Here is a 26,304-nt window from a genome sequence, read left to right on the forward strand (position 1 = left end):
ATGAACAAGACAAATATCCACAGATCCTTTCACCAGGTCAGCCTCCAGCAGGACAGAGTAATCCAGCTGTTTATTCGGGAAAGAATGTAATTTCTGCTGGATCCTATTCCCTGCAGGCCTCGAGGACTTGGCCTGTGAGAAGAGGCCATTTGGGTTTGTCTGTCCACAACAATGGGAAGTTGGACTGGTCGGTTCCTTATGAAAGCCATTGGTCCTGAGGAGCTCAAAAGACAATGTTCTGCCCGTGGTAGAGGCTCACACCTTTCCCAGAACTCAGGAGGAGAAGGCAGCAGGGTTTCCATGAGTTCAAGGCTAGCCTGGGCTAGTAAGACAATGCTCAGGACCCTGTCTGACAATCACCCAAAACCCATAGGAATCATGGATAAAGCCCTTCTCTCATCCCTCATCTTCAAATTCATCATGCTTTAAATTTTCCCTATCATTCTTGTAGGAACTTGCTCAATACAACTAAATATTTTTAAAGTAAGCAACTTTGGACTTTGCTGATTTCTGTTTCTGAATTGTTTTTGTTGTTGTTGTTGTTGTTGTTGTTGTTGTTTTCTGTTGTGATTTTTTACATTTATTTTTATACATTTAATGTGTGCATGTGTTTGTGTTTGCGCATGCGCTAGCACTAGCCCTTCTAGCCTGCTACCGCTAATTGTGTCTGAATGAGCTCTAACCAATAATTTCCGTGTGTTATTTTTAAAAACTATCTCGTCTGTGGTTGTTCCTAAGTGGTCACTATTCAGGGCATCTGAGTCACACATGACAGAGGTTGACTTCTTTTTCTTTTCTCTCTTTTAAATAATCAGCTCCGATAGAATCCAGAAAGACTTCACTTTATTGACATCAGTGAAAGCAAATGATACACTGTCACTTGCCTCCCAAGAGTTCTGATCCTCTTTGTTTCTGGAGTCCTGACTTGTCAATCACAGTGCACCGCAGAGGAGCCTATGTGGCATGCCTGGGCATCTACTGACTACCTTCTGCCCCATGCTGGAGTCCACATGCAGTTAGGTTTGGGCCTTAGTGAGGCTCTTCACCACAGGACCTAATGCCGAGGGACAGGTCACCATAACCTCCTTATAATACAGCAGAAGGGGACCAGGCTTAATTCCCGAGCCCTTGCCCTCAATTTGTATGCCATTCCCTGGCCCAGTTAGTAGTTCAGGGAAGAGTCTGCTGTGAGTGTGGGGGCTTCAGGTCACATCTTCCTTCTGTGACCATCCTGCCCCTTCCCTAAAGCACATGCCCAAAGGGACATCAGGGTAATCTCGCTAATGCACTTCCACCAAGCCCCCACATCCTTGTCACTCTCACTTTACGGCAGAGGGCCAGTGCCATCCAAATTCAGACGATTGTTCAAAGAAATTGACTACTGTCTTGCTTATGTCACAGCAGAGTGACGATGCCACTCAGCTATGATGATGAAGGCTTGGGCTCCTTACTCTTGGGAGCTGCTAGAAGGTACACTTGGGTGAAGCCAACCATGTGATAACATGAAAAGGATGCGATGCAAGGGGACAACCACGGAGGGAACAATATTTCCAGGTGGACTGCACACTAGAAGGCAGTGCCAGAGCCCCGCTACCTGGCTCATTGCTGGGTCCTCAGTTAGTCAGACACTTAGCTTCCCCCTGTTGCCACTGCCTCCCAAGTGTGGAGGCTGGGCCTGGGACACAATAGCATGATCTTTGCTGTCCTCCGTCCCCATGGTGTCTAATTCTCTGGCACTGCCCCAGGTTGTAGGCCTCACTTGACCACAACATGTGCAGCTCGGGGACAATCAAGCTAAAGAGCTCTGAGACAATTGCCCCTGTCTGAGCGCTCTTGCCTTGGTGCTATCACACTCCGGAGAGAACAAAACACATGAGAGGCGCTGAAGGAACAGCAGCTTCAGACAAAGCTTCCTTTCACCACGCCCGTTCCTGTGTCAGCCTGGGGTCTGTGGAGAAGCAGCGACAGCGGAAGCGTCATTCGAAGAACCCTTAGATGTGATCTCCTCATCACAAGTGCCGCCGACTGCCACAGAAGGGTGGGCACTGAGAATAGTGGCACCTACCAAGGAGTTCTCACATTTTCAGACCTAAAGGATCCCAGGGGCTTGTGTTTCCTGTAGCTGTCACTGTGTCAGACATTTTAGGGGTGTGTCTAGCTAGGTTGAGGCCTTAGCAACTTCTCAGCTACACCATGCTTCTGCCCCACAAATGATAGGAACTTGTGCTGGGGATTCGAGGAAACATGTTACAATTGCAGATGGGGGTGGGGTGGGCTCTCACACCAGCATAAGAAGAAATCATACACAGGTGTCCCTCCTGTCCATCACACACTCTGTTGTGTGTAGAGATCTGGCTGGAGAAGCAAGCGAGGAGCCAAAGAAAGATGAAGTTTTGAACTTCAGGGTGATGGACTGAAAACCGCTGTACCGACATGAGCTGGAGTCAGCAGAGAGAAGGGAGCCTCAGTTGAGAAAATGTCATCATAAAATCTGGCTAGAAGACATTTTCTTAATTAAGGATTGATATGGGAGGGCCTAGTGCATTGTGGGAGCAACACCCCTCCATGGCCTCAGCATCAGCTCCTGCCTCCAGGTTTGTGCCCTGTTTGAGGTCCTGTCCTGACCTCCTTCAATGATGAACAGCAATGTGGAAGGGTAAGCTGAATAAACTTTTTTCTCCCCAACTTGCTTGTGGTTATAATGTTACATCACAGCCAGAGAAACCCTGAGACAAGTTGGCACCAGGATAGCGGGGTGTTGCTATGACAGACCTGACCATATCGTTCTGGGGAGGATTGGGAAAGAACTTTGGGCTAGAAAAGCCATTGAGTGTTGAGAGTTCAGTGAGCTGTTATGTAGGATCCAGGGAGTAAGAGTGTTGAGGGCAGTATAGACAACAGCAGCCTGGCTTGTAAAGTTGTAGAGGGAAACAAAGATTCTACTGGGCCCTTTGTGTGAATAATGTGCAGTTCTGATCCCCTGGAGCTGGAGAATCATCTGTGATTAACAAGACACCAGAACTACCAAAGTGAAACCTTTGCTTTGCTGGGATACTCAATGCTTGTCAACTGGAGCTAAGAAATTAGCGGTTATGTTTTTTATTTAAGAGTTATTTATTTATTACATATACAGTGTTCTGCTTGCATGCCAGAAGAGGGCACCAGATCCCATTACAGATGGTTGTGAGGCACCATGTGGTTGCTGGGAACTGAACTCAGAACCTCTGGAAGAGCATCGCTCATAACCTCTTAACCTCTGAGCAATCTCTCCTGCCTGAAATTAGTGGTGATTAAGAAGAGAGCAGCATCACTGAGATGAAATCTTCTGGGAAGTGTTTCCTCAGGGTCACACACAGAAGCTATGTTCCAGAGGTGGCCAAGGTTATAGCTTGTGCTGGCAGCTGAACTTGGTGATGTAAGAGTCACCCAGGTGGTGCTGGTTTTAAAGGCGTGAAGGGGTCATGGAAAGCAGCTGAGGCTTGGCACTGCGTGGCAGGGCTGGAGTCCCTGAAGAGATCCCAGGAGAGGCTATTGGTGAAAGTGCACCCCAATTGCAGCAAGGAACCCCAGTAGTTTGAGATGTCAGTGCCATGGGATGACCACCAAGAACAGCAGCAGCAGTGGAGTGAAGTCAACCAGAGCCTAAAAGACAGGTTGTGTGTGCTGCGGAGGACAGAGCTGGAGAAATGATCCAAGACCCTTGGAGGAGCCCAGGAGATTGTGAGTGTACCCCAGACACTGGATATTGAGTTATTTACACAGTTGGAGTTTGGTTTTGCTTTGTTCATATTGTGGCTGCGCCCTGGTTCTTCCCTTTTGAAGAATGTACTTACTTTAATTTTCATTTTTATAGGAACCCACAGTTGAGAGACTTTGAACTTTTAAAAGAGATTTTAGATTGTTAAAGAGATTGGATATTTTAAATCCAGAGACTGAACTTTTAATGTGTTCGAATTTGTAAAGACCGTGAGACTTTTAAAGTTATTTGTATATTATATTGTGGTATTAATATTAGCACTCCATATTGGGGATAAATGAAAAAGGAAAGGTTCTAATTAAAAAGCAGTGTGTTTGTGTGTCAAATTGACAAGGGTCAGTTATACGGGCTACTTTTATGTTAACTTGACACAGCCAGATTTATATGAAAAGAGGGATCCTCAATTAAAAAATGCCTCCAGAAGATCCAGGTATAGGGCATTTCCTTAATTAGTGATTGACACAGGAGGGCACAGCTCATTGTGTGTGGTGGTCCTGGGTTCTACAAGAAAGCAGGATGAGTAAGCCGTGAGGAGCAAGCCAGTAAGCAGCACCCCTCCATGGCCTCTGCATAAACTCCTGCCTCCATATTCCTGCCCTGCTTGAGTTCCCGTCCTGACTTCCTTCAGTGATGAACAGTGATGTGGAAGTGTAAGCCAAATAAACCCTTTCCTCCCCAAATTGCCTTTTGGTCATTGGAGCACGATCTGGTGCTTTGTATTTGTTAATCGTTTGACCACGAGATTCTTACTGTTTATGAACAAACTGTCATCTACCCCAAGTATTGCTCTTAAACCTACCCTAAGAAATTATTCCTGATTGGCTGATTAAAGGCCTAAACCTGGGCAGGGCAGAATGGGGTAGGCATGGCCAAAGTTCGAGGGCTTTGGGAGAGGAAGGAGACTGAGGGGAAGAGAGGAGAGAGGGGGATGCCAAGATGGGTTAGTGTGGAAAAGAAACCAGGTGGTCCAGGAGGAAGGACTCCAAGAATGATGTGGATGGAGGGAGAATCCAGACAAAGGTTAAGCAAGTATTTATGGACTTATGGATGGGAGGCATCCCAATTAGGATTGGTTAAAGCAGATGGAATGAGATGCAGGCTGAGGGTATATGAGGGAGCATAGGTAGAATTATCTGCTCTGCCCAAGGTAGAGTAAGGCAATTGTAAACTCTACCAGATGTCAGTGTTTTATTGATTTTGATATCGGGTTAGATACTACCACCATCATAACTATAGGGCTAATAATAAACATATATAGTCCATACCATTTTATTGTCAATAACAGGTCATGGTATTTCATCGCAGCAAGAGAAACTCTAAGAACAGCAGTAGACCAGGGGTAAGAGAGGTAGCTCTGTATAGAGTACTGACCTAGCATAAAGCACCTGGTTCCACCCCAGCACCCCTCAGCCAGGTGCAGAGACGCACACCTGTATTCCCAGTGCTCAGGAGATGGAGAAGGATCAGAGGTTCAAGATCATCCTTGGCTGTATACAGAGGCTGAGGCACACGGGAGGGACCTTGCCTCAAAAACAAAAACAGGCTGGAGATCAAGGCAGTGGTGGTGCATGCCTTTAGTCCCAGCACTTGGAAGGCAGAGATAAGTGGATCTCTGAGTCTGAGACCAGCCTGGTCTACGGAGCCAGTTAGAGAACAGCCAGAGATGCACAAAGAAATGCTGTCTCAAAACCGAAACCAACCAAACAAAAACAATAGCAAAAAGAGGCTGGGAGTTGGCTCTGAGGTTAGGGGTGCCTGTGTGGTGTCTGGCACCTGGAGGCAATGAGAATACCCAATAGGCTTGTCTACTTGCAGCCCCATGGTCTGGAGCCGTTTTCCCCATTGGGGTTCCCTCCTCTCCGATGACTAAAACCAGTGCCGAGTTGACATAAAACTAGCTAGCGAACCAGCCATCTCCTGGTCTGAAGGTAATCACAGAGGTTCCCAGGGGTGTGCCGCAAGGCTACCATTGGCAGCTGGTGTGCTCTGTGGTGAGTAACTGATGCCTCAGAGGGTGGAGGGGAAGGGTGGGGAGGAGCTGCTGTGGCAGCACAGGGGAGCAAAAGGGGCAGTAGAGTCCACTGTTCTCTTACCCAGTGACAGCTGTAACTGAGGCGCTGACTGGAGAAATGGCTGCCTCCCTGCCCCAAGAGACCTTCAGGGCTAATGTTCCTGTGTAGGAGGCAACAACGGGTAAATGCCGTGGGGATAGCATAAGATCAGATGGCTTACTCAGTGGGGGAAGAAACAGCAGATCAACCAGCAGGGCCAGGGTGGGGGCAGGACAGGATTAAATTAGGTGACCAAGGAAAGACTTAGACAATGTCCAATCAAACACTGGGGGATTCTGGACTAGCAGAGTACAAGGAAACAGAAGGCCGAGCCACAAGCCAATCCAGAAGAGGGCCTGGGTGAGGTAAGGTGAGGCAGATCACAGTCGGGCAGGCCTTGCCTTCCAGAAGGCACAGGCACAAATGCAGGGAGTCCCTCGCCCTTGATGAGGTGTGCACCTGTCGGAGGCAGAGCCAGAGGGACAGCCTGTGGCTCAGTGGTGAGCACCAGACCAGCAGAGTATCCTGAGATGACCCTGGAATCCTCACCAACTAGCCAAGCATGAGAGCATAGTCTTTAAAAACTATATTGTGTGTGTGTGTGTGTGTGTGTGTGTGTTTTGCTTATGTGTATGTGTGTGTGCTGTGTGTATGCCTGGTGCCTGGGAGGCTAGAAGGAGGCACTGGATCCCCTGGAGCTGGAGTTACAGGAAGTTCTGGGCCACTGTGTGGAAACTAGGAACAGACTGCAGGGCCTCTGCAAGGGGCCCTTACTGGCTCTTCCTGGTGGAGCCATCTCTCCAGCCGCAAGAATGTCCTTAATAACCTGAGCCCTCTCAGGTTCCTGGGGGAAAACTCTTCTCAGTGCTCGGTGGAGGAAAATGCTGGGGTGAGTAGGAGTTCCTCAAAGCCTGAGGGAGCTGGGATCATTGCAAGCACAGCACACTGAAGATGGGGAATGGTTGGACCCAGGATAATGGCTGTTGGCAGCTCTGCCTGGCAGGCAGCTGAACTCAAAGTGGTTGCCTCCTCTACGTTTTCAAGGAGAAGAATAGACGCAGCATTGCTTGTATTTCCACAGTTGGCCTAACTAGGCATGGAAGGGATGTTAGCGGCATGCAATGTGCAGCAGCTTTCTGGGGCGTAGGAGTGTGATTTAAAAATAAAAAAGCAAAGAAGGTGTAGCTGGGAGACCCCAAGTCTCTCCAGAACCAGAAAGCCTGTGCCACAGGGCCAGAGGCTGAGCGATGGGCGGGCAGAACACACCAAGTGCCCTGCATTCATTACCAGGGCTGCCTTGTTTTGACAACAGAGTGGCTTGGAGCCGGTGGTGAGTCTGCCTGAATCTGACTGTGGGAGCCACAAAATCCCAACCTCACTAGGTGGGCACAGCTGATACCCTGGTGTAGAGGTGGGTGGGATGTGGAGGAGGGAGAGGAGGACGAAGCAGGGGCACACACCTGCTCTCAGGGAATCTGGACACTGACTACATGGACCCAGAAAGGACCTCTGGCCTGATGGTCTCTCTAGGGACTTGGGGTGGCAGGCCTGGAGGTGAGGGTGTGTACAGTAGCCCTGGCTTTAGCCAGATGTAGGTAGTTGGGTACCTGGTAGAAGAGATGTCTTTTGCAAAATTAAATCTAGCTGCTGATGCCAGATTGCTCTCCCCTCTAGTTTTTGGGAAGGTTCAATTAAAGAGATGTCAGGGGCTTGGGTTGTAGCCCAACTGGCAGAGAAGTTTACTTAACAGAAAAGCAGGAATTGGGATGGTACAGACAGGAGAATGGGGAGGGGAGGTTAAGGACATCCTGGGCTAGATAATGAATTACAGGCCAGCCTGAGCTACATAAGACCCTATCAAAAATACGTTTTAGCACATCCCTAAATATTCTGGGTAATCTTGTGAATTCCCACCCCATTATAATGACAAAGAACGACAGTGTCAAACCACTTTTCTTCCTGTCAGTGTTCTGTGTGGACTTCCCATGCTCAGTCCTGGCTGCTTAAAAACAAACAACCCAGGCCAGCAGGCAGTTCGTCTGGCTCTAGGAGGATGGCCAGGATGACGTCACTGGGCTCCTCAAGAGTCTACCCTATCAGGCACTTCCCAAGTTCCTTCCCTCCCAGGCCTCCTAAAGATACCCACTCCTACAACCTGTATTCCATGTTTGCTTTCTTCCCTCTTCATCCTTCATGAAGATACAGGATGGAGAGAAACTCCATGCTTGGGGAGGGGACAGAACGTTCCAGAGAAAAATTAGTTCCCAATAAATCCGAAAAGAAAAAAAAACAAAACAAACTGCGGTCTGAGTTTCTGCACAGTTGAAACATCTATAAAGTGGTGGTGAGGAGTCACATAGATGAAGCTGATGCGGGGCCTGGATAGGACACACCCCTCCCCCTTCCAGATAGTGGATCCTAGGGCAGGACCTTGAACTGCTGACTGAGGTGGAGCCTTTCCAGTGCTTCTGGCAAATGAAACTTTGGGGATCTACAGGGAGACGGAGTGGCCCTCAAGTGTTGGGCACATGTAGCCAGGTGGCTTTGGGGATCAGTAATCGAAGTCACGTGGCTATATTTGATGTGCCTGAGCCCCACGGCTGTTGCTCTTCCCATCACCCGTGGGCCTCTCTCTTCGGCCAGGTGACTTCATTCCCTCCCCACAGCCACAGGCTGTCTCTGGGCCTGCCCTGTGCTGAGCGTGCCCTCTGTATTTACAGGTGTAGTTCCTCAGATCATGGCCACAGACCTCTACACTGACCGCACGGACTTGAAGCGGCCTCTCCCGAGACGTCGCCTAGCACAAAGCCCTCACCAACAGGTAACTGCATTGATGGGAGGCCATGGAGAATCAGAAACGACATCTAAGTTGGAAGGGACAAATGTGCCCAGCGCCTGAAGCTGTGGCACGCCCTCCTTCTGGCTGTTGGCCATAGGGGTAAAGCATTTGTGTAAACGTTAACACAGCTAAAACTCCTTATAGTCGGGCATTGTGTGTGTGTGGAAAATCCCGAACTCGACTCCATGGCACCTACAAAGGTCCCAGCAAAACTGAGTAATCCGAAGTCCTGTTCTGGTTCTGACTGGCCTGTGCTAGAAACACACCTTCCAGTGGTGAGGCCAGGTCTGTGAGGAGGAGGGAGGAGGGAGAGTCCGCTGAGAAGGGGGAAGGAGACTTTGAGCACCGCTTGCCACCACCCAATCCTGTAGGCAGCTGCCTTCAGGAGCGGGGCTCTGTTCAGGTATGGCTGCGTGGCTTAGTGGCTCCCCCAGCGGAAAGCCTCCTGTGGCATCTGCCTCTCAGCGCTCACATACTTAGGGAGCTTGTTCTCACTCTGCTCTGTGCGGTGCTCCTTGTCAGAGGGGAAAGCCTTAGGGACGCCTGAGCATGTGGGGCGCAGCACGCCCATCATCGGGCTACCTGACCGCTTCCTTCCTCTGTTCTGGAACGTTCATATCTGAGGCTGCACTGACCTGAGTCAATGGCACCTTACCATGAAGAGACAAGCAGCCTGGCCCCAGTCCTGGTGAATGAGTGTTTTTCTGGAGGTACCCAGACGTAGAGAAGAAGACAGCTGCTCAGTCCTTGAGTCAGAGGGACAAGCTCAGCCAGCTGACAACCAGGGTGTGTGTGGAGGCGGTTGGAACTCTGACTTCTAACCTCGCTGTGGTGGGGGAAGGGGATGCAGCAGGCCTGCTAAGGGTTATCCCAAACTTCTCAAATGGAGGTGGCCTGTCCAGCAATAGCAGCACCCCAGGGAAGCCGGCAGGAGGCAGCCAGAGAAAGTTGCCACACTCAAGGGTGAATTTTACCTTGTGAACTGTGGCTCTTCAGAGCTGAGGGGCCACGATTCCATTTCTGGGGGGTCGATTCTCTAAGTCCTCTGAGGCCTCCTCCTTCCTGCTCACCTGGCTCCAGCTGTGCTGGGTTAGCACAGTGCAGCCTTGCCGCCTGGCACCCCCATCTGGATGTGAGGTTTCACTCACAGGTTCATGTGTTTAAACACTGGGTCCCCAGATGGGGGCGCTGTTCGAGGAGGCTGTTAAACGAGGGAAGTCTCAAAGCTCATGGCCACTGACTGAACTGCTCCAGCTGTCACACCATGATGGCTGCCATGATGGATCCTCCGAACCCTGAGCCAAAATGAGGTGTTCTGTCAGGCACTTCTGCCACGGCAAGAAGGGTTGTGCTGAGTTTGGTCCTGGGTGGTCCTCAGACTCACTGACCAGGCAGATGACTGGTCACTCATGCTCCCCTCCCAGCCCGTGTTCATGCTGGTGGTGCTGGCACATGACCTCTGCCATGGGCTGTGGGCCATCTTTAGTGACTGAAGCACGCAGGCCTCCGGACAGTGCTTCACCGGGTGGGTGCTCCGTCTCTCCTTTCTGCATCGAGTCCCTCTGCTAGGAAGGGCTTCTGTCCCCTCTGATAGCTCCACTCCTGTACAGCGTCTCTGCTAGGAGGTTTCAAATGCTTGATGACTCACTGGTGACTTTTAAAACTGAGGCATGGATTCATGAACAGGGGACAGCCCTCTTTCCTTTGGTCCTGATGTGGTGAGCACTGGCTGATCCTTTGCCCCCGGACATCCAGTTCTCATCCTGCACGGGCACAGCTCCTAGTGTCACCTAGATGGTACCTTCAGCACAGGAGAGGCTCTCGGTTGCCTGTGGATGGCACTGGGGGTTGGATGCAGAGCTATGTGCTTTAATTAGCCCCTTCTACTGCATCCTCAGCCCAGGTAAGCCTTTTACATGCTATTTCATATAGTATTCGTATGCTAAAAATTTATTTTAAAACACCCTTTAACTTTACACGAAACAAGAAGGTTAAAAACATGCTGGCAGACTGTTTCTCTGTTCACGTTTCTGTGAACATTCCAAGCTGCCTCACTGCCAGTTTCTGTGCCTGGTTTCTTGAGACCACATGGAACGCTATCTTTGTCAGTGATGCTAGGTCTGCCTTTCAGTGTGTGTGAGTGTGCATGCATGCATGTGTTGTGTGTGTATGTGTGTGTGTGATATCTTGATTCTTTCACATACTTGCCTTTAAGATCAAGGAAACCAGGGCTGGAGAGATGGCTCAGTGGTTAGGAGCACTGAATGCTCTTCCAGAGGATCTGGGTTCAATCCCCAGCATCCACATGGCAGCTCACAACTGTAACTCCAAGATCTGACACCCTCACACAGACATACACATGTGAAGCAGGCAGAATACCAATGCATATAAATAAAAAATTAATTATAGCCAGGTATGGTGGATCGTGCCTTTTATCCTAGCACCCAGGGAGAGAGAGGCAGGTGATGGCTGTGAGTTCAAGGCCAGCCTGGTATACAAAAGGAGTCCAGGACTACCAAGGCTACACAGAGAAACCCTGTCTTAGAAAAACAAAATGAACAAAATAAATAAATAAATAAATACGAAAATCTGTTCTTGGGCTGCAGAGATGGCTCAGAGGTTAAGAACACTGGCTGTTCTTCCAAAGGTCCTGAGTTCAATCTTAGCAACCACATGGTGGCTCATAACTGTCTATAGTGAGATCTGGTGCCCTCTTCTGGTGCACAAGCACACATGCATGCAGAATGCTGCATAATAAGTAAATGAATAAATGAATGAATAAATGAATGAATGAGAAAACCTGCTTTTCTTTTTTTATTTTTATGTTTAACTGTGTGTATTTGTCTGGGTGGGTGGGTGGGTGCACATGAGTGCAGTGGCAGTGGAGGCCAGCAGAGGGCATCAGATCCCCTGGAGCTAAAGTTGCAGGAGAGCATGAGCTGTCCTATGTTGGGGGTGGGAATAGAATTTGGGCCCTCTGTAAGAGCAGGAAGCACTCATAACTTCTGAGACACCTCTCTAGCCCCAAACCCTGCTTTAGATAAATTTGAAAAGAAAGAATTTACTTAAAAATTACTCGAATGTGTGTACTCTAAAGTACAGGTGTTGCAGGTAAACAGGATTTAGAAATCAGCCTCAGGAGGCCATTAGACCAGGAGGTACCCTCCTGAGAGTGAAGTCAAGATCCCTGTGAGAGGGGGCTTCATAGTGCCCTCCCCCATCTTGTTCTCTGCCATTCAAGGATGCAGCTATGGCCATCACCAAGCACTGTCTCGAAAAACCAAACCTAAAACCAAATGAACAAACAAAGATTTGTTTCAACAGTGCTTTGTTCCTACTGGACCATGAACACTGATGTTAATGTTTGCAGGTTTGGGCCTGCCGCCTTTGGCTCTTGAGTGAGAGGTGCCTGTTGTATGACCCATGCTTGGGTGAGGCTCCCAGCTTCAACTCTGTCTCGGAGTCTGGTTGGTAACCCAGTGTGCCTGCTTAGAAGGAGTTACCACCCAGTCCTTGCTGCCCATTCGAGGCCCAGTAGCACCGCTGAACATATTCACATCCGCCTGGTTTGTGTACAGACGGATCCTTCTGTTTTCCTTCTTGGTAACATATACTGTGTTCTTTCCAGTGCCAAGTACATGAAGTATGTACATGGCCACAAGCTCTGAGACTTTCCAGGAAACACATTTCAACACTTGATGGGCCAAGCGTGGGCCGTAGACAGGTTGAATCAGCCAGAAAAATAAAGTTTAGACAGCTCTGGTTGACTTTGGGAAGTGACCCCACATCCTGTAGAAGTGGAAGGCACAGAATAGCTATAGCTGGGGACAGGGGGACCTCAGGACAAGTGGGGAAGATGAGAGAAGTTTACCAGGTGGCAGAGGACAGAAATTTGGCAATGGCGCAACTAGCCTCGCAGGTGGCGACAGGGCTGCAAGCGTGTGAAGGGGCAAGGCAGGGACACCTTCCCTCTGTGGACATTGGGCTGGGGGGACAGGAGTGGCTGAGGCCAGCAGAATGCACATGGCTTGTTGAGGAGAGGGTCACACCCTCCCACCAGGGCTGAGGAGACAGTCACGTCCTCTTGGCTGGGCCTCCTCCATCACACACTGTGGGTGTTTTAGGATGAGAACTCTTGGTGGAGTTGGGTGAAGGGGGAGCATATCAGGGGCTTTCTTGAACACTGTGGGATGCTTGGCGCACTGCTCCAGATGCTGCTCCTCCCCCCCCCCGCCCAGAAACCAGTACAACCCACCCTTGGCCTTGGATACAATGCCCAGGAAAAGAGATAATATGCAGGAACAGGTCCCAAGGTTCATGTGGTAGAAACCAGAGCATAGTGGAGATTGGTGGAAGTGGCGGAAGAGAAGGTGGCAGAGAGAACCGGGCAGCTGACGGTGGTGTGGAGCCTACAGAAGCTAAGAGGGGCTTTGGCTAGCTTCACAGTCTTTCTGGGCTGTCTGATCACACAATGCATCGTCCATCCCAGGCCTGGGCTCGAACACATCCTGACAAGGTGTACCTCCCAATGCTGAAACAATGACTACACCTCCACCCTGTTCCCAGGGTCCCTTGAGGCTCTCTTTTCTGCTTATTTTAGCTGTGCACTAGAGCAACCTCCAAGTGGCTTTTTCATACTACAGCTTAGTTTGTATTGTCTGGAATCCTCCGTGTGAAGTCCTCCAATATGGACTCTTCGGTCTCCTTGGTCTTGGGGAGCTGACCTCGGGAGTGTGTGGTATCCTGATTCATCACTGAGAAGTTTGGATATCCAGTCACATCTTGATGGACATCTGGGTTGTTTCCAGTCAGGGCTATTCAAACAGGATGGCTGTGCTCGCTAGTCCCAGGCTTTGTGCACACGAGCTCTCTCTCTTGGGCAGCTACCCTGAGTAAAGGAGTAAATGAATTGTCTTAACTATATTTTTCTTTCGGGTTTTTGAGACAGGGTTTCTCTGTGTAGCCCTGGCTGTCCTAGAACTAGCTCTGTAGACCAGGCTTACAGAGATCCAGCTGCCTTGGCTTCCCAAGTGCTGAGATTAAAGGCATGTGCCACCACCACCCTGCCAATTGTCTTAACCACTAAGGTGACTGTGTGGAGTGGTCATACATATGAGTCCACATATATGGTATTCCCACCAGCCAGTGAGAATTAAGCCAGCTAGCTCTGTCTGACTCTACCTCGTGGGTGCTGGGATCAAGGATGTGTGCCAGGCACACCCAGCAATCTTATCTGTGTGTGTGTGTGTGTGTGTGTGTGTGTGTTTGTGTGAATGGATTACGGTTTTCCCTGCATGTATGTATACCACGGGCATGCAATGCATGTAGAGGTCAGAAGAGGGCATCTGACCTCTGGAACTGGAGTTACAGAATGTTATGAGCTGCTGAGAACCAAACCTAGGTCCTTTGTAAGAGCAGCCCATGCTCTTCACTAATGAGCTCTTTTTCCAGCCCAGTCTTAGCTTTTCTTAGAAGTCTGTGGCAGAATCTTGCTGTTGTTTTCTTTTTCGCTTTATGAATATAAACTGGTGGCTACTATTTTTATTTAACATCCCTGTAACTTTCCAGTAACATAATTTGACTGCTTTTTCACGCGTTTCCTGTGTACATAGGCATGTGCTGAGGTCAGATAACCTCCAGCACTGTTCATTCCCCACGTGTCATTCACCTTTTGTTGTTGTGTTGACACTGGGCTTCTCACTGGCCTGAGTCTTGCTGTGTAAGTCAGGTTGGTGGGCTGGTGGGCTTCAGGGATTTGCCTGTCTCCGCCCTCCGAGTTCTGGGATTAGAGTGCATACTAATGTGGGCTCTGGGGATTGAGCTCACATCCTCATGCTTGTGCAGAAAGCGCTTTTACTCACCGTGTATTGTCAGGCTCCTGACTTGCCCATGTTAAGATGAGTCCCTGGCCTCAAGGGAGAATGATGGAGATGTAGTTTCCTCTTTTGACAGTCAGATAAGGATAAGAGGACCCTAGACAAGAAAACCCTGCCACAAGCTCCCAGACTGGATCTGGTGAACTCTGTGCAGCTACAGGCTCAACGCTTAACCCTGAGGGGGACCCTGTAAACTTCCAGAAGCTTTCTGGGTGAACTCTACTCAGACAGTTGATGCATAAGCTGGACCCCAAACACTGTGGAATTAGCTCAGAAGCCCTGCTTCTGCCTATGAGACCTGGACTGTGCCCTGAGAGCCCAGTGTCAGAGTGACATCATTCCCTGTAAATTTAGATCAGAGTTTTGGTTTGTTCATTTTTGTTTTTTGAGACAAGGTTTCTCTGTGTATGCCAGGCTGTCCTGGAACTTGTGCTGTGAACCAGGCTGGCCTTGAACTTAGAGATCTGCTTGCCTCTGCCTCCAGATTGAGTGCTTGGAGGTTTGCGCCCCACAGAGCTCAGATAGCATTAGGCTGAACACTGGCCCTTACTCCCTTCATTTCCTGATTCTTCCTCCCTCTCAAAACTTTTTAATACGATTTTGCTGATGCTAGATGTTCCTCCTCTATTGCCCATCCAGCTTCATGCACTGAGCACAAAAGGGACCCAGCCAGGAGGCCAAACGGGCAACTCATTGTCAAGCCCCCCTGCCTTGTAGGGACTTGCCGCTCTCTCTGCCTCAGTAAACTTTTGCTGGATCTTCTACTGTTCTCGCTCACTTATCTAGCCTTAAGCTCGTAGAGATCTGCCTGCCTCTGCCACCCGGGTGCTAGAATTAAGTCCATGTGCCACCACACCCAGCAGTTTTAGCTATTCTTTTGAAAAATATATTTATCTGGGGGCTGGAGAGATGGCTCAGCAGTGAAGAGCACTGGCTGTTCTTCTGGAGGAACGGAGTTCAGTTACTAGCACCCACACGGCGGCTCACCAACTGCCTATGACTCTCCCGCCAGGGCATCAGACACCCTCACAGACGCACGTGCAGGCAAAACACCAATGCACATAAAGTAATCATTAAAACTCTTTCTTTTTACGTGGGTCAGTATTTCCCTGCACGTGTGTGCACTATGTTGCGGGTATAATGATATGACCAATCTGGCTCTGAGTGACTCTGGTGGCCATTGCATTTCCAGAGTCCTAGTTTATTGTGTTAAACCCATCTAAGCCAAGAAACAAGCTGTCACATTCAAAGACCCTGAAACAGAAGGATTCAGTTTTTGGTGGCAGGAACGTATAATGGACACAGAACCGTGAGGAAATGCAGGCGCAGGCACGGAGCGTGTTTTTCTTAAACATTTTAATTTGTAGCGTTTGCTTTAAGAGCCTGAGTTTTCTTTCCTCGGGTGACTGAAACATCAGCGTGCAAATGTGTCCTGGGGATGAAAGCCAGAACCTGCTCCCAAAGCCAGTCCCTTTTCTACACCAGCATCTGCAGCTGTCTCTAGTGTGCAAGGGGCGGTCTTTGTTCTTGGAGCCCTTGAATCACACGGTTCATCTTCCTTTCTCTCATTTCATCATTGGTGAGTTGTAGGGGACTGGCTTGAATCTACTGCTGGGCCTTGATCCAAGTTTCTGCTGTCACCGAGAAAGCGGGGTTGTGTCTGCCCCTCCCCCCTCCTGCGTCTCTGGACCAGTCTCTGACAAAAGGGGAAAAGATTTGTCAGAGCCGGCTGCCAGGGCCAGGCCTGTGTAGCCTTGCCAGCGTCCTCTTTAGGCTTGCGATGCCTCCCCTCCTGGCTGCCCCGTGGAGGTGGTGATGACAACTGGAGGTTTGCAGGGGCCCTGCCTTGGCAGCCAGTTTTCACAGCCAAGGAAAGGGGCCTGATGAGATAATAGTGACATGGCCATGGCAGAGGAGATGTTGCTATGGCAACACAGCAGCAGGCCTCTCCTGGGATGCCGAATCATAGCCCTACACACCACAGATGACGTTGATACCATGTTGGCCTCCGCAGGGCTGGCACACTTTCCCCTCCTGCTCAGGCTCACCAGAGATGCTGCATTCAGCTTCAGGAGGAAGCCAGGGCCGGACATCGGTGCCTTCTCTGTCCTTGGTATGGCCATTTCACCATCATGGGAGCACCTGATGCAGCCTCTGCTCAGCCGTGCAGGCTCTTCTTTCCTCGTGCTCGCTCTGTTTCCAAAGCTAATTAACACCAGGCTGCACTCACGTGCTGTCAAGTTCCCTGAAGCTCCCCAGGCCCCACCACCTGCTCTTCTGCCTCTCTTTCTGGTTTCCCTACTCTCCTCTAGCAGGAAGCTGTGCCGACCTTGTCTCCGACCTGGCCCCTGGTACAAATGTGTGTTGTTACATGGTGATCTTGTGTGTACACTTGGAACAAAAGCTTAAGGAGACAATGTTTACTCTCACTATGTAAATGCAAATCTTTCCCACATTGTGTAGAGCATAGTACATGATTTTTCCTTCTATTACATAATATTTTGCTGGTCACACCTACTTGGTTACGTGACCCCAGTGGTTTCATAGTTTAAATGCCTTGTTCAGGTCTATATGTCTGACCATGGATGGCTCAGATAGCTCTCTCCTTGATCCCTACTCCAAGGCTGAATGGGAGGGGTTAGTTGATGTCATTCTTTAGGGAGTACCACAGATGGGACGAACATGAAGTCCTTCCTCCAGTCACACATCTGTAGGTTTGCAAGCTCATTGTTTGACCAACAAAGTGACTGGTGTTTCTGCAAACCATAATAAGTCATTCAAAAGAAACAGCCAAACTCTAGTTTGTTAATATAGATTCATCATGCCTTCTCTCTCTCCTTCCCCACTCTCTTCTTTGGCTCTCTTCCGTTGTTTTCATTAGAGGAATACTGGATATCCAACACAGAGCTTCATGCATGCAAAACAGGGGCTCTATTATGGCCTGGCATAATAGTCTTAGAAGAAATTAAGGATAAAGAGTGTGGGAAAATAGTTAGAATATATTTACTTCCAACTCTTATCTTAAATCTTGTTTGGGACCCAGATACTAAATCAACACTTATTTCCTCAAATTCTACTAAGATATTAGTAGAATTTTTCTCAAGATCCAATGACAGCTGGGGGTGGTAGGACACACTCAGAATCTGGGCACTCAGCCCAGGAGATCGGCTTCCTGTTCAGAGCTAGCCTGGGCTACATAGTGAAACCATGCTGCAGATGAACAAAAACTACAAAGATTCTGACTGAGCAAATATTTCTAAAAGTTTAAATAAAAAGTTATGAGAGGTTAATGACACCACACTCTGGAAAGAAGCAGGAAGTTTCATCTTGAGTTTGACAGGGTGCCTGTCAGTGACTGTGAGTTAGCAGACCAGGTATGGCTGCCCTCTTGGGCCCTGGGGTCTTTTGAGCCACACACTCTACCCTCACGCACATACATGCAGAAAAAAATACCTGCACACATAAAATAAATCTAGTATTTTTGGTAGCAAGCCTAACTTTAATGGATGAGCCATCTCTCCAGCCCCAAATAGATAAACAAAAAACAAAAACAAAGACAAATCTTTAGTTGACTGTTTCTGCTCTTGGTTTCTGCCTGTCTTAGTGAGGGTTTCTATTGTTGCGATGAAACGCCATGACCAAAGTGGAAGTTGGGGAGAAAAGGGTTTATTCGGTGTACATTTCCACATCGCTGTTCATCACTGAAAGAAGTCAGGATAGGAACTCAGACAGGGCAGGAACCTGGAGGCAGGCTCCAAACGCAGTCATATTCTGAGGTGGTGAGGTTGGAGCTTCAACGCAGTCATATTCTGAGGTGGTGAGGTTGGAGCTTCAACTTGAGACTACAGGCGACAATGACTCAGCCTGAATCATCTCTAAAACCAGAGAGTAGATGAGGCTGTGAGTGTTGGAGAAGTGGGGCTGGGGCAACCTCTGATGAACAAACACTGTGTGTCTTTGGGGGGTGATGAAAAATGCTCAGAATTTGATTATGGTGACTATGCACATCTCTGCAAAACGCCACTGAAGCCCATTGAATCATAGGCTTTAAAGACTTATTTTATGTATATGAATGCTCTATCTGCACGTACACCTGCATGCCAGTAGAGGACATCAGATATCATTGTAGATGGTTGGGAGCCACCATGTAGTTTCTGGGAATCGAACTCAGGACCTCTGCAGAAGCAGACAGTTCCCTTCACCACTGAGCCATCTCTCCAGTGCTTGGGAGAAGTCTTTTTTTTTTTTTTTATATAAGAGAACATCCTGCAGAGGTCAAGAAGAGGTCATATGGGTGGCTGAGGGGAAACAGAAGGGGAGGTGAGGATGAAATCATAAAGGCTGTCTTTCAGGTGCCCTGTGATAGCTGTCTGTGATGGCTACCAGTCTCCCACAGAAGCCCTAACTCAGAATGCCCTGCCTCATTTCCAGTGCCTTTGATAAAGCACCTGCCAGGGTTCCATTCCACCCTCCGGCACCCCTCAGTCCTGTTGCTCAGCTACAGAAATCAGAGCATTGCTAGCTGATAGGATCACAAAGCCAAGAGACAGAGGGAGCAAGGTTGGAAGGAGGGGGATGGACTTGAGTCAGAGCATTAGGTCAGCCAGAGCCAGGCTGGCGGCTTCTGTGGTTAGCAGCCCCTCCCGGCCTAGAGGCTCTGTCTGTTGGGCTTAGGAAAGCAATTTCCTTTCCAGTGGCATGCGGGGGGTGGGGGTAGGGGGGAAGGGTGCTCAGAATTGCCTTCCATGCTTCCTCATCTTCTGTGACTGTTCCTGTGTGTGTCCACTTTGTGCCTTAGCCAGCATGGGAGGATGGCCAGTTTGCAGCATCAAGGAGCTGTTGTTTCCGTGTACTTTGTGAAAGGGCTTCCTGCCTATGTTCCTAACTGCTTCCAGAACTGGCTTGTGCATCTTTTCATTTCTTAGGACACACATGCCCAGGCAAGCTAAGTGTCCAGTGAACCACAGTATAAAAAAATGTCTAACTCTTTTTTGAAAAAGGCTGTAATTCAAAATTTGATGTGCATTTTTTTTTTTTTGGTGGATGTTATTGTTTCTGTGATTTAGGATGTACCAGATCTTGAGAGACTATTTAAGAACATCAAAGGACAGAAAGACAGGGCCAGTCAGGCCCAAGTGGAGAACAAAGAGGAGGCAGCGCAGCAGAGCTTGCCCGAACAGGTTGCCACTGTTTGTACCATCATGAACAAAGGGCGTCAATCTTGTGTTTGCTCTTTGTCTGTTTAATATCTCAGTACATATTCTGACCACACAACCACACTGAGTGGCCAGACATTTCACTGCACACTTGGAAATGCACTGGTAGCTCCAGAGAATTAAAATCGTAAGAACTGAGAGAACATAAAATTACAACAAAGTTGTTTTTGCTTCTGTTTTACTTTTTAAAGTTAGTTGCATTCTGTCATCCGAGGTTGCACGCTGAATCAAAATCACCCAAAAGAATGATATGGAAAGTCTATGAACAAAGGCTCCTTGTTCTTCGCCGCCCTCTGGTGGAGCTGAGAGGAAGTAGCATATCTGAAGCGAGGGGCACAAGCGGCTCAAACCAGGACCCAAAGGCTCCCTTCACACTCTAGCAACCTTGACACCAAAGCTCAAACCATGCAAATCCCCCTGTGTTCTGTGACTCCATCCTTGATTTCTTTCTTGTCTGTTTTTGTTGTTTCGATACAGGGTTTCTCTGTGTAGCCTTGGCTGTCCTGGAACTCCTTCTGCAGACAAGGCTGGCCTCAAACTCACAGAAATCCACCTGCCTTTAACACCCAACTGCTGGGATTAAAGGTGTATGCCACCACTACCAAGCCTTTGTAGTTGTCTTTCTTTTAAAAATTATTTTACCCTTCAGTTTCAAAATCCAGAAACGTTAAGTCTGGAGAAGAGATTGCGTCTACCTCAGGTAGATGTTGAGACCAGAGTTCAGTGGCTGTTGAGGTGGGTGATGGGTCGGAGACACTGGCAGCCCTAGATGGGGCTGCTGCATCTGGGGCAGCAACTGGGCTGGCGAGCACAAGGACGCTGCCAGGCATAAGAGGTCCATGCAGAGGCTTAGTCCTGGGGCCCTGGTCCTGCCTCTGCTTGGCAGGGGACAAGCCTGTGAATGGGCTGGGGCTGTGCCAGGACTTGGCAGCCTGTGGACCAGTGTAACCAGAAGAATGAGGCTGGCAAAGACAAAGAATGGATCAGAGACATGCGACCATCTTAGGAGCCATGCTGGTGCTCCTGACAGGGCGTGCTCTCATACGGGAAGGGATCCATTTGACCTGAGATGTTTGAAATCACTGTCACCAGCTGTCCCAGTTTTCTGTATCTCACAAGTGACCACATTTCTGGTTAAGCACAAGAAAGAAAACACCCCCTTTATTTTTGTTCACAGATTAAAGGATACCAATGAGAGATCCATGGATTTCTAAACACACACACACACACACACACTACCCCCAAATGTCATTACTAGAAAAAGTATAAATTTAGTCTCTGACACCACTTGCCCATCTCACAGCCCCTGAAGCCCACATGCACGTACACACACAAATGAACACACACACAAAGACAAAGGAAACATTTTGAAAAGAGGGCCAAGATGGTTGGTGGTGTCCCACACCTTTAATCCAGCACGTGGGAGGCAGACACAGGTGGAGACACAGGTGAGTCGATATTTTTGAGACTAGACTGGTCGATGGAGTGGGTTCTAGGACAGCCAAGGCTACATACAGAAGCCCTTTTCTTGGAAAAAGTAAATAAATAAATAGATAGATAAATAAATAGAGAAGTAAATAGATAAGTAAATAAATAGACGGAAGCCAAGCTTCCATGGTGTAGGATGAAGAATGCATGTGAGCTTCAGCATTAGCAGTCCCCTATTTAAAAAAAAAAAAAATTACTTTTTTCACTACGAAGATAGTGGGTAAAACATTTTCTTTGCAGGGATAAGCATGTGAGTTCTATCTCCTAAACCCATACAAAGCAGCCAGGTGTGATGGTACACACCTGTGAGTCCAGCAATGGACAGGTGGAATGGCAGGATCCCTGGGCTCACTGGCCAGCCAGCTTAGCCTGCTTGGTGTGTTCCAGGCCAATGCCAGGTCCCTTGCAGAAAACAAGGCAGATGGCATCCTGAGGAACAAGAACTCGAGGTTGACCCTGGCCTTCACATATACACATTAAAGGTATAACATTGGCCACGCTCTCTCACACACACTTACTAAAGAGGAACAGGGCTGGGAGATGGTTCGGTGGTTAAGAGCCCTTGGTGCTCTTCCAGAGGACTTGGGTATGAGTCTCAGCAAACCCTTGAGTCATCCTTGACTCAAGTTCCAGAGGATCTGACAACCTCTTTTGTTCTCTGCCGCAGCCAGGAATACAAGTGGTGCATAAATATAGACTCGGCAATAAAGCACCATGGTCCAAACAACCCAGGGATGAAAGTGTTTATTCCACCTCACAGCCTGTACTTCATCACCTAGGGAAGTCATTGCATGAGATCGAAGCTGGAACCTGGGGGCAGAAACCGCAGCATAAGCCACAGAGGGGTGCTGCTTACTGGACCGATCCCCACAGCCTGTTCGGCAGGACTGCCAGCCAGGGGTAGCACCACCCACCTCAGTCACCAAACAAGGAAATGTACCACAGGATTGCCCACAGGCCGATCTGGTGTGTATGTGTGGGGGGGGTGTGGGGGGTATTTTCTCAATTGAGATTTCCTCTTCCCAATTGACATAACACACCTCTAGCCAGTTCTCATTCCCATATTGAGAGTGGAGCTTACCCAGCTTGTGTCAAACTGACATAAAACTAGCTGGAACAATACTCATACACATTAAAAAATAGTTAAATTAAAGTACAGGAGGAACAACTTACAGCCCTCAGTGGTCAACAGCTTGTCTGGTCTCAGGAAGGCCCCTAAGAGCCACTCAGGCCCAGAACAGGACTGCATTCTCAAGAGCCACAGACATAGAACAACAGTTGCCTGTAGCCTCCAACCTAGCAATCTTCCTTCCACAGTTCCTTCCAGATGCTATTGGCACAGGGACAAAAAAAAAAAGGACCGGGAGGCAGTGTTGTTAAAGACAGTTTTATCTGACAGGGCACAAGATGGAATGACCCTGAAGTTTTATACATCTGAGGGAACAGTAAAGCTCGGACACCCTGGTCTCCACTGTGGTCCTTTTCTAGCAGGGACCCCAAGCTGCTGCTGGGCCACCAAGCAGACCCCTCCAGCTCCCCCTCAGGAGCACACTCAAGTTTGTGAACCCCTACCAGGGCACCATGGGTAAAGTACATATAGTTTCCTGAAGGCTCTAAAGGCAACTTTACACCTTTCAGAAAGGTCACTGATAAGGAAATAATTCTTCAAAAATCACGGGCTCTCCAGGCCTGAGTCAGTCCCCAAACCCATTCCCTGCCACTGGGAGATCCCACCTGTGCCCTGCCTCCCCCCCCCACCTTGATGGGATTAAAATACCCCCATACTTTTTTGTTGACAAGACTTAGTGTCAAATGCCACTGTCCTTGCAGGAGGCCGATTACCATTTGATTAATATGCACATAAAATGTTGTCTGAGCCCAAATACACAAGTTGGGAAATCAAAGGGTACCCCTTCACACCCTTTTCTGGCTTCATCCTGACCGTTTATTTTGTTTTGAAACAACTTCCTCGGTTTCCTTCCTAAAAGAAAAGGAAATCTCCATTTGAAAGTGAAGTCAGTCCCCCATCCCAACACCTCCTCCACCCCCCCGCAAGAAACACACACACACACACACACACCACACCACACCACACACACCACACACACCTCACACACCTCTAGCCAGTTCTCATTCCCATAATGAGAGTGGAGCTTACCCAGCCCTTCCCGGGTCCCTCTCTAAGGCTGTAGGTGAGACGCTTTAATATATATTCCCGGGAAATTTAGAAGCTGCAAAGGGCTTGTGTTTAGCCTGGACCCTATATTAATACCTAAGTGATGTTTATGGTGTGTGTATCTTTAATAATTACTAAAATACAGTATGTTTTGAGTTACAATCCCATAGATAAATGTAAAATATCTTTAATGAAATATTTGTGGACAATAAAGAGTGGGATTCCTCCTGAAAGCTCCATCCACCATTGTGTTCTAAAGAGCACAAACAGGAAAAGAGGGACCTACAGAGCACATGGTTCATGAGCTTAATTACGCTCAGCAGACAGATAAACGGCTGACAGATGAACGGCTAATGCTTCCAAGACATCAGAATGATTTGTCTGGGTGACAGTTTGCTTCTGAGAAAGATTTTTTGGAGACTTACAGTTATAACAACTTGTTGAGTGACTGTTTTTTTCTCCTGACCAGAACGAGACTTGTGAAAAACAAAGCAAAACAAACCAAAACCAAAAACAAATAAATACACTTTTGAAATCCAACAAACTTTAAAAATATTTCCCCCATTTATTATTTTCCAACAAAGGTAAGGAAATAAGGATTGCCAGAAGCTATGAGTAGGTGAAATCCCAGCCTAGATATTTTGAATGAAAAGCTTCACAGATGATTACTTTTTGGAATAGTACTTAATAATTTTCATTCACTAAAACCATCTGTTGTTTTACAAATTAGCAGTGAGTAGAAGTTGAGTCCAGGGTATGTGTTTACCCTAATCTGGGATGAGGCATTTCTGTCCTTCACTGGTCTAATTAGGCCCTGCTGCTTCGTGTGTGTGTGTGTGTGTGTGTGTGTGTGTGTGTATGTGTGTGTATGTATGTATGGTCTGTCGGTCTGTCTGTCTGTCTTTGAGACACTCTGGCTATGCAGTCCTGGCTGGCCTGGAACTGTTTTTTCTGCTTCGTTTTTTCTGTATTGGGACCACAGGCCTTAGCAGCTGTTTGTAAAATCTTCAGTAGAGTTTGAGGTCCGTGTCATTGATACCTCGGAGCTCACATACATACACGCCACACATACATGAACACGTACCATGTGCATGCAGTGTCCTTGGAGGATAGAAGAGGTGTCAGATCCCCAGAACTGACAGTCTTGAGAGGCTGTGTGGGTGCTGGGCACTCAACCCGGGTCCTCTGTGAGAGCAGATACTTCAACTCTCAGAGCTAACTCTGTGAAGCCCAGGCTGTCCTCTGGCTCCAGGGGGTCAGAGGTACTTGTGTGTTACCATCTAATTGATAGGAATAGCAAACCAGTATTTATTTCTCTTGTATTTATTTATTTTGGTGTTTGGCGTTTTGTTTGTTTTTCGAAACAAGGTTTCTCTGTGTAGCCTTGGCTCTCCTAAACTCACTTTATAGACCAGGCTGGCCTCAAATACACAGACTCTTAATAAACTTCCTCTGTTTCTAATCAGCTGCAGTATTTAAGTGGGTTATTTACTCAGCAGTACGTTGTATTGATATCCCTCTCTAGACTTGCCTCTTGAGGGCGCTTTTCCAAGACGTACTAAACAAGGGTGCCTTAAAAAGAAACATCAGGGGTTTGTGTAACAAATCGCCCAGTTTAACTTTGTTCTCACTTTCCCACTTTCTTTATTTTCCTTCATTCAACCAAAACAAAAGGCTTAGGAGATAAAACAGGGAGATTGATAGAGGACAAGGGCCATTAAAGAGAAGCCCAGGCTTGTTACCACAGGGAAGCTCAGAAGTGTGGCTGCAGCTCACCAAGATGGCCTGCGCGTGCGCCCCCCTCCCCCTCCCCCGCACGCCACAGTACTCTCTGAGATAGCTCTAGGCTCCTGGGAGGACAGTGAAGGGGGCTCGGAACCAACAGTACAGCGTATCCATTAGAAGCCTGGTATAAAGAGCAGCAGAAGAGGAAAGCGGTGCGGCATTGGTGACGTCCCTCAGCTCACGCCCTGTACCTAAGAGTAGGATAAACGACAAAAGCCCGTTAACATTTTTAAATGTTTTTATTTATGTGCGTGCATGTGCACACGCACACATGTGCCGTGGTACAAAGGTGGGGGTCAGAGGACAATTTAGGGGAGCAGGTTGTCTCTTTATACCATGTGGATCCCCAAAATTATACTCAAGATAGCCAGGCTTGGCAGTGAGTGCCTTTACTCACTGAGCCATCTTGCAGGCTCCCCAAAGTACATTTTTAATTTGCTCATCTAAATGATGGAAGGGATGGTCATTTTTGCCTGTAGGGGAACGGGGTTTTAGGCTTCCCCACAGAACATTATCAAGACTTTGGTATATAATGAAAACAACTTTCCCATTTTAAGTAAGACACTGAGATTAAAAACAGTACATGTAGCCGAGAAATGGCAGCACATGCCTTTAATCCTATCACTGGGAGACAGAGGCAGGTGGATCTCTGTGAGTTCAAGGCCAGCCTGCTCTATAGAGCGAGTTTCCAGGACAGCCAAGGCTACACAGAGAAACCCAGTCTTGAAAAACAAAAACAACAACAAACAAAACAGTAAATGTCGTGATAAATTCTGACAATTGAATTGATACTACTTTACAAACATGATTACACAACTTGTTGAGAAAATTCTCAAAGAATGTTTTCTATTCTCATCAACAGCACTGTATACATTGTAATAGTGACAGACTACTTTGTGACTGCTGCCGAGGCTGGGTTGCAGGGCGCTGGCTTCACTGGCTTTCCGTGGCACCTGTAAGAGAACCCAAGGGTGCAGAAGTAGAAAGAACAGACTGAGACATGAAAACATTCTGCAGTCGTGGGATCTCCAATTGTCACTGCTCACGAAGCAAGAAAACAGTTCCCACACAAATGGAAAATAAACATGGCAGACACTGGAGAGATGGCTCAGAGAG

General features: G+C 48.2%; 1 protein-coding gene across 7 annotated transcripts in view; it reads left to right on the forward strand.

Moving 5' to 3' along the window:
* Positions 1-1,441: 1,441 nt before the first annotated feature.
* LOC110564988 (uncharacterized) overlaps positions 1,442-26,304 on the forward strand; it is a 75,826-nt gene continuing 50,963 nt past the window's right edge. The window contains exons 1-2 of one of the 7 annotated variants that reach the window (XM_060373365.1): positions 1,442-2,656; positions 8,529-8,629. In XM_060373365.1, the coding sequence (XP_060229348.1) occupies positions 2,647-2,656; positions 8,529-8,629 (111 nt within the window). In that variant the 5' untranslated portion in view covers positions 1,442-2,646. Of the gene's footprint in view, positions 2,657-5,505; positions 5,749-5,830; positions 5,951-6,492; positions 6,698-6,937; positions 7,191-8,528; positions 8,630-26,304 lie in introns of those variants that run through there. The other 6 variants (XM_060373372.1, XM_060373366.1, XM_060373367.1 and 3 more) reach the window with 6 other exon arrangements.

The sequence above is a fragment of the Meriones unguiculatus genome, chromosome 20 (assembly GCF_030254825.1).
Source record: "Meriones unguiculatus strain TT.TT164.6M chromosome 20, Bangor_MerUng_6.1, whole genome shotgun sequence".
NCBI lineage: Eukaryota > Metazoa > Chordata > Mammalia > Rodentia > Muridae > Meriones > Meriones unguiculatus.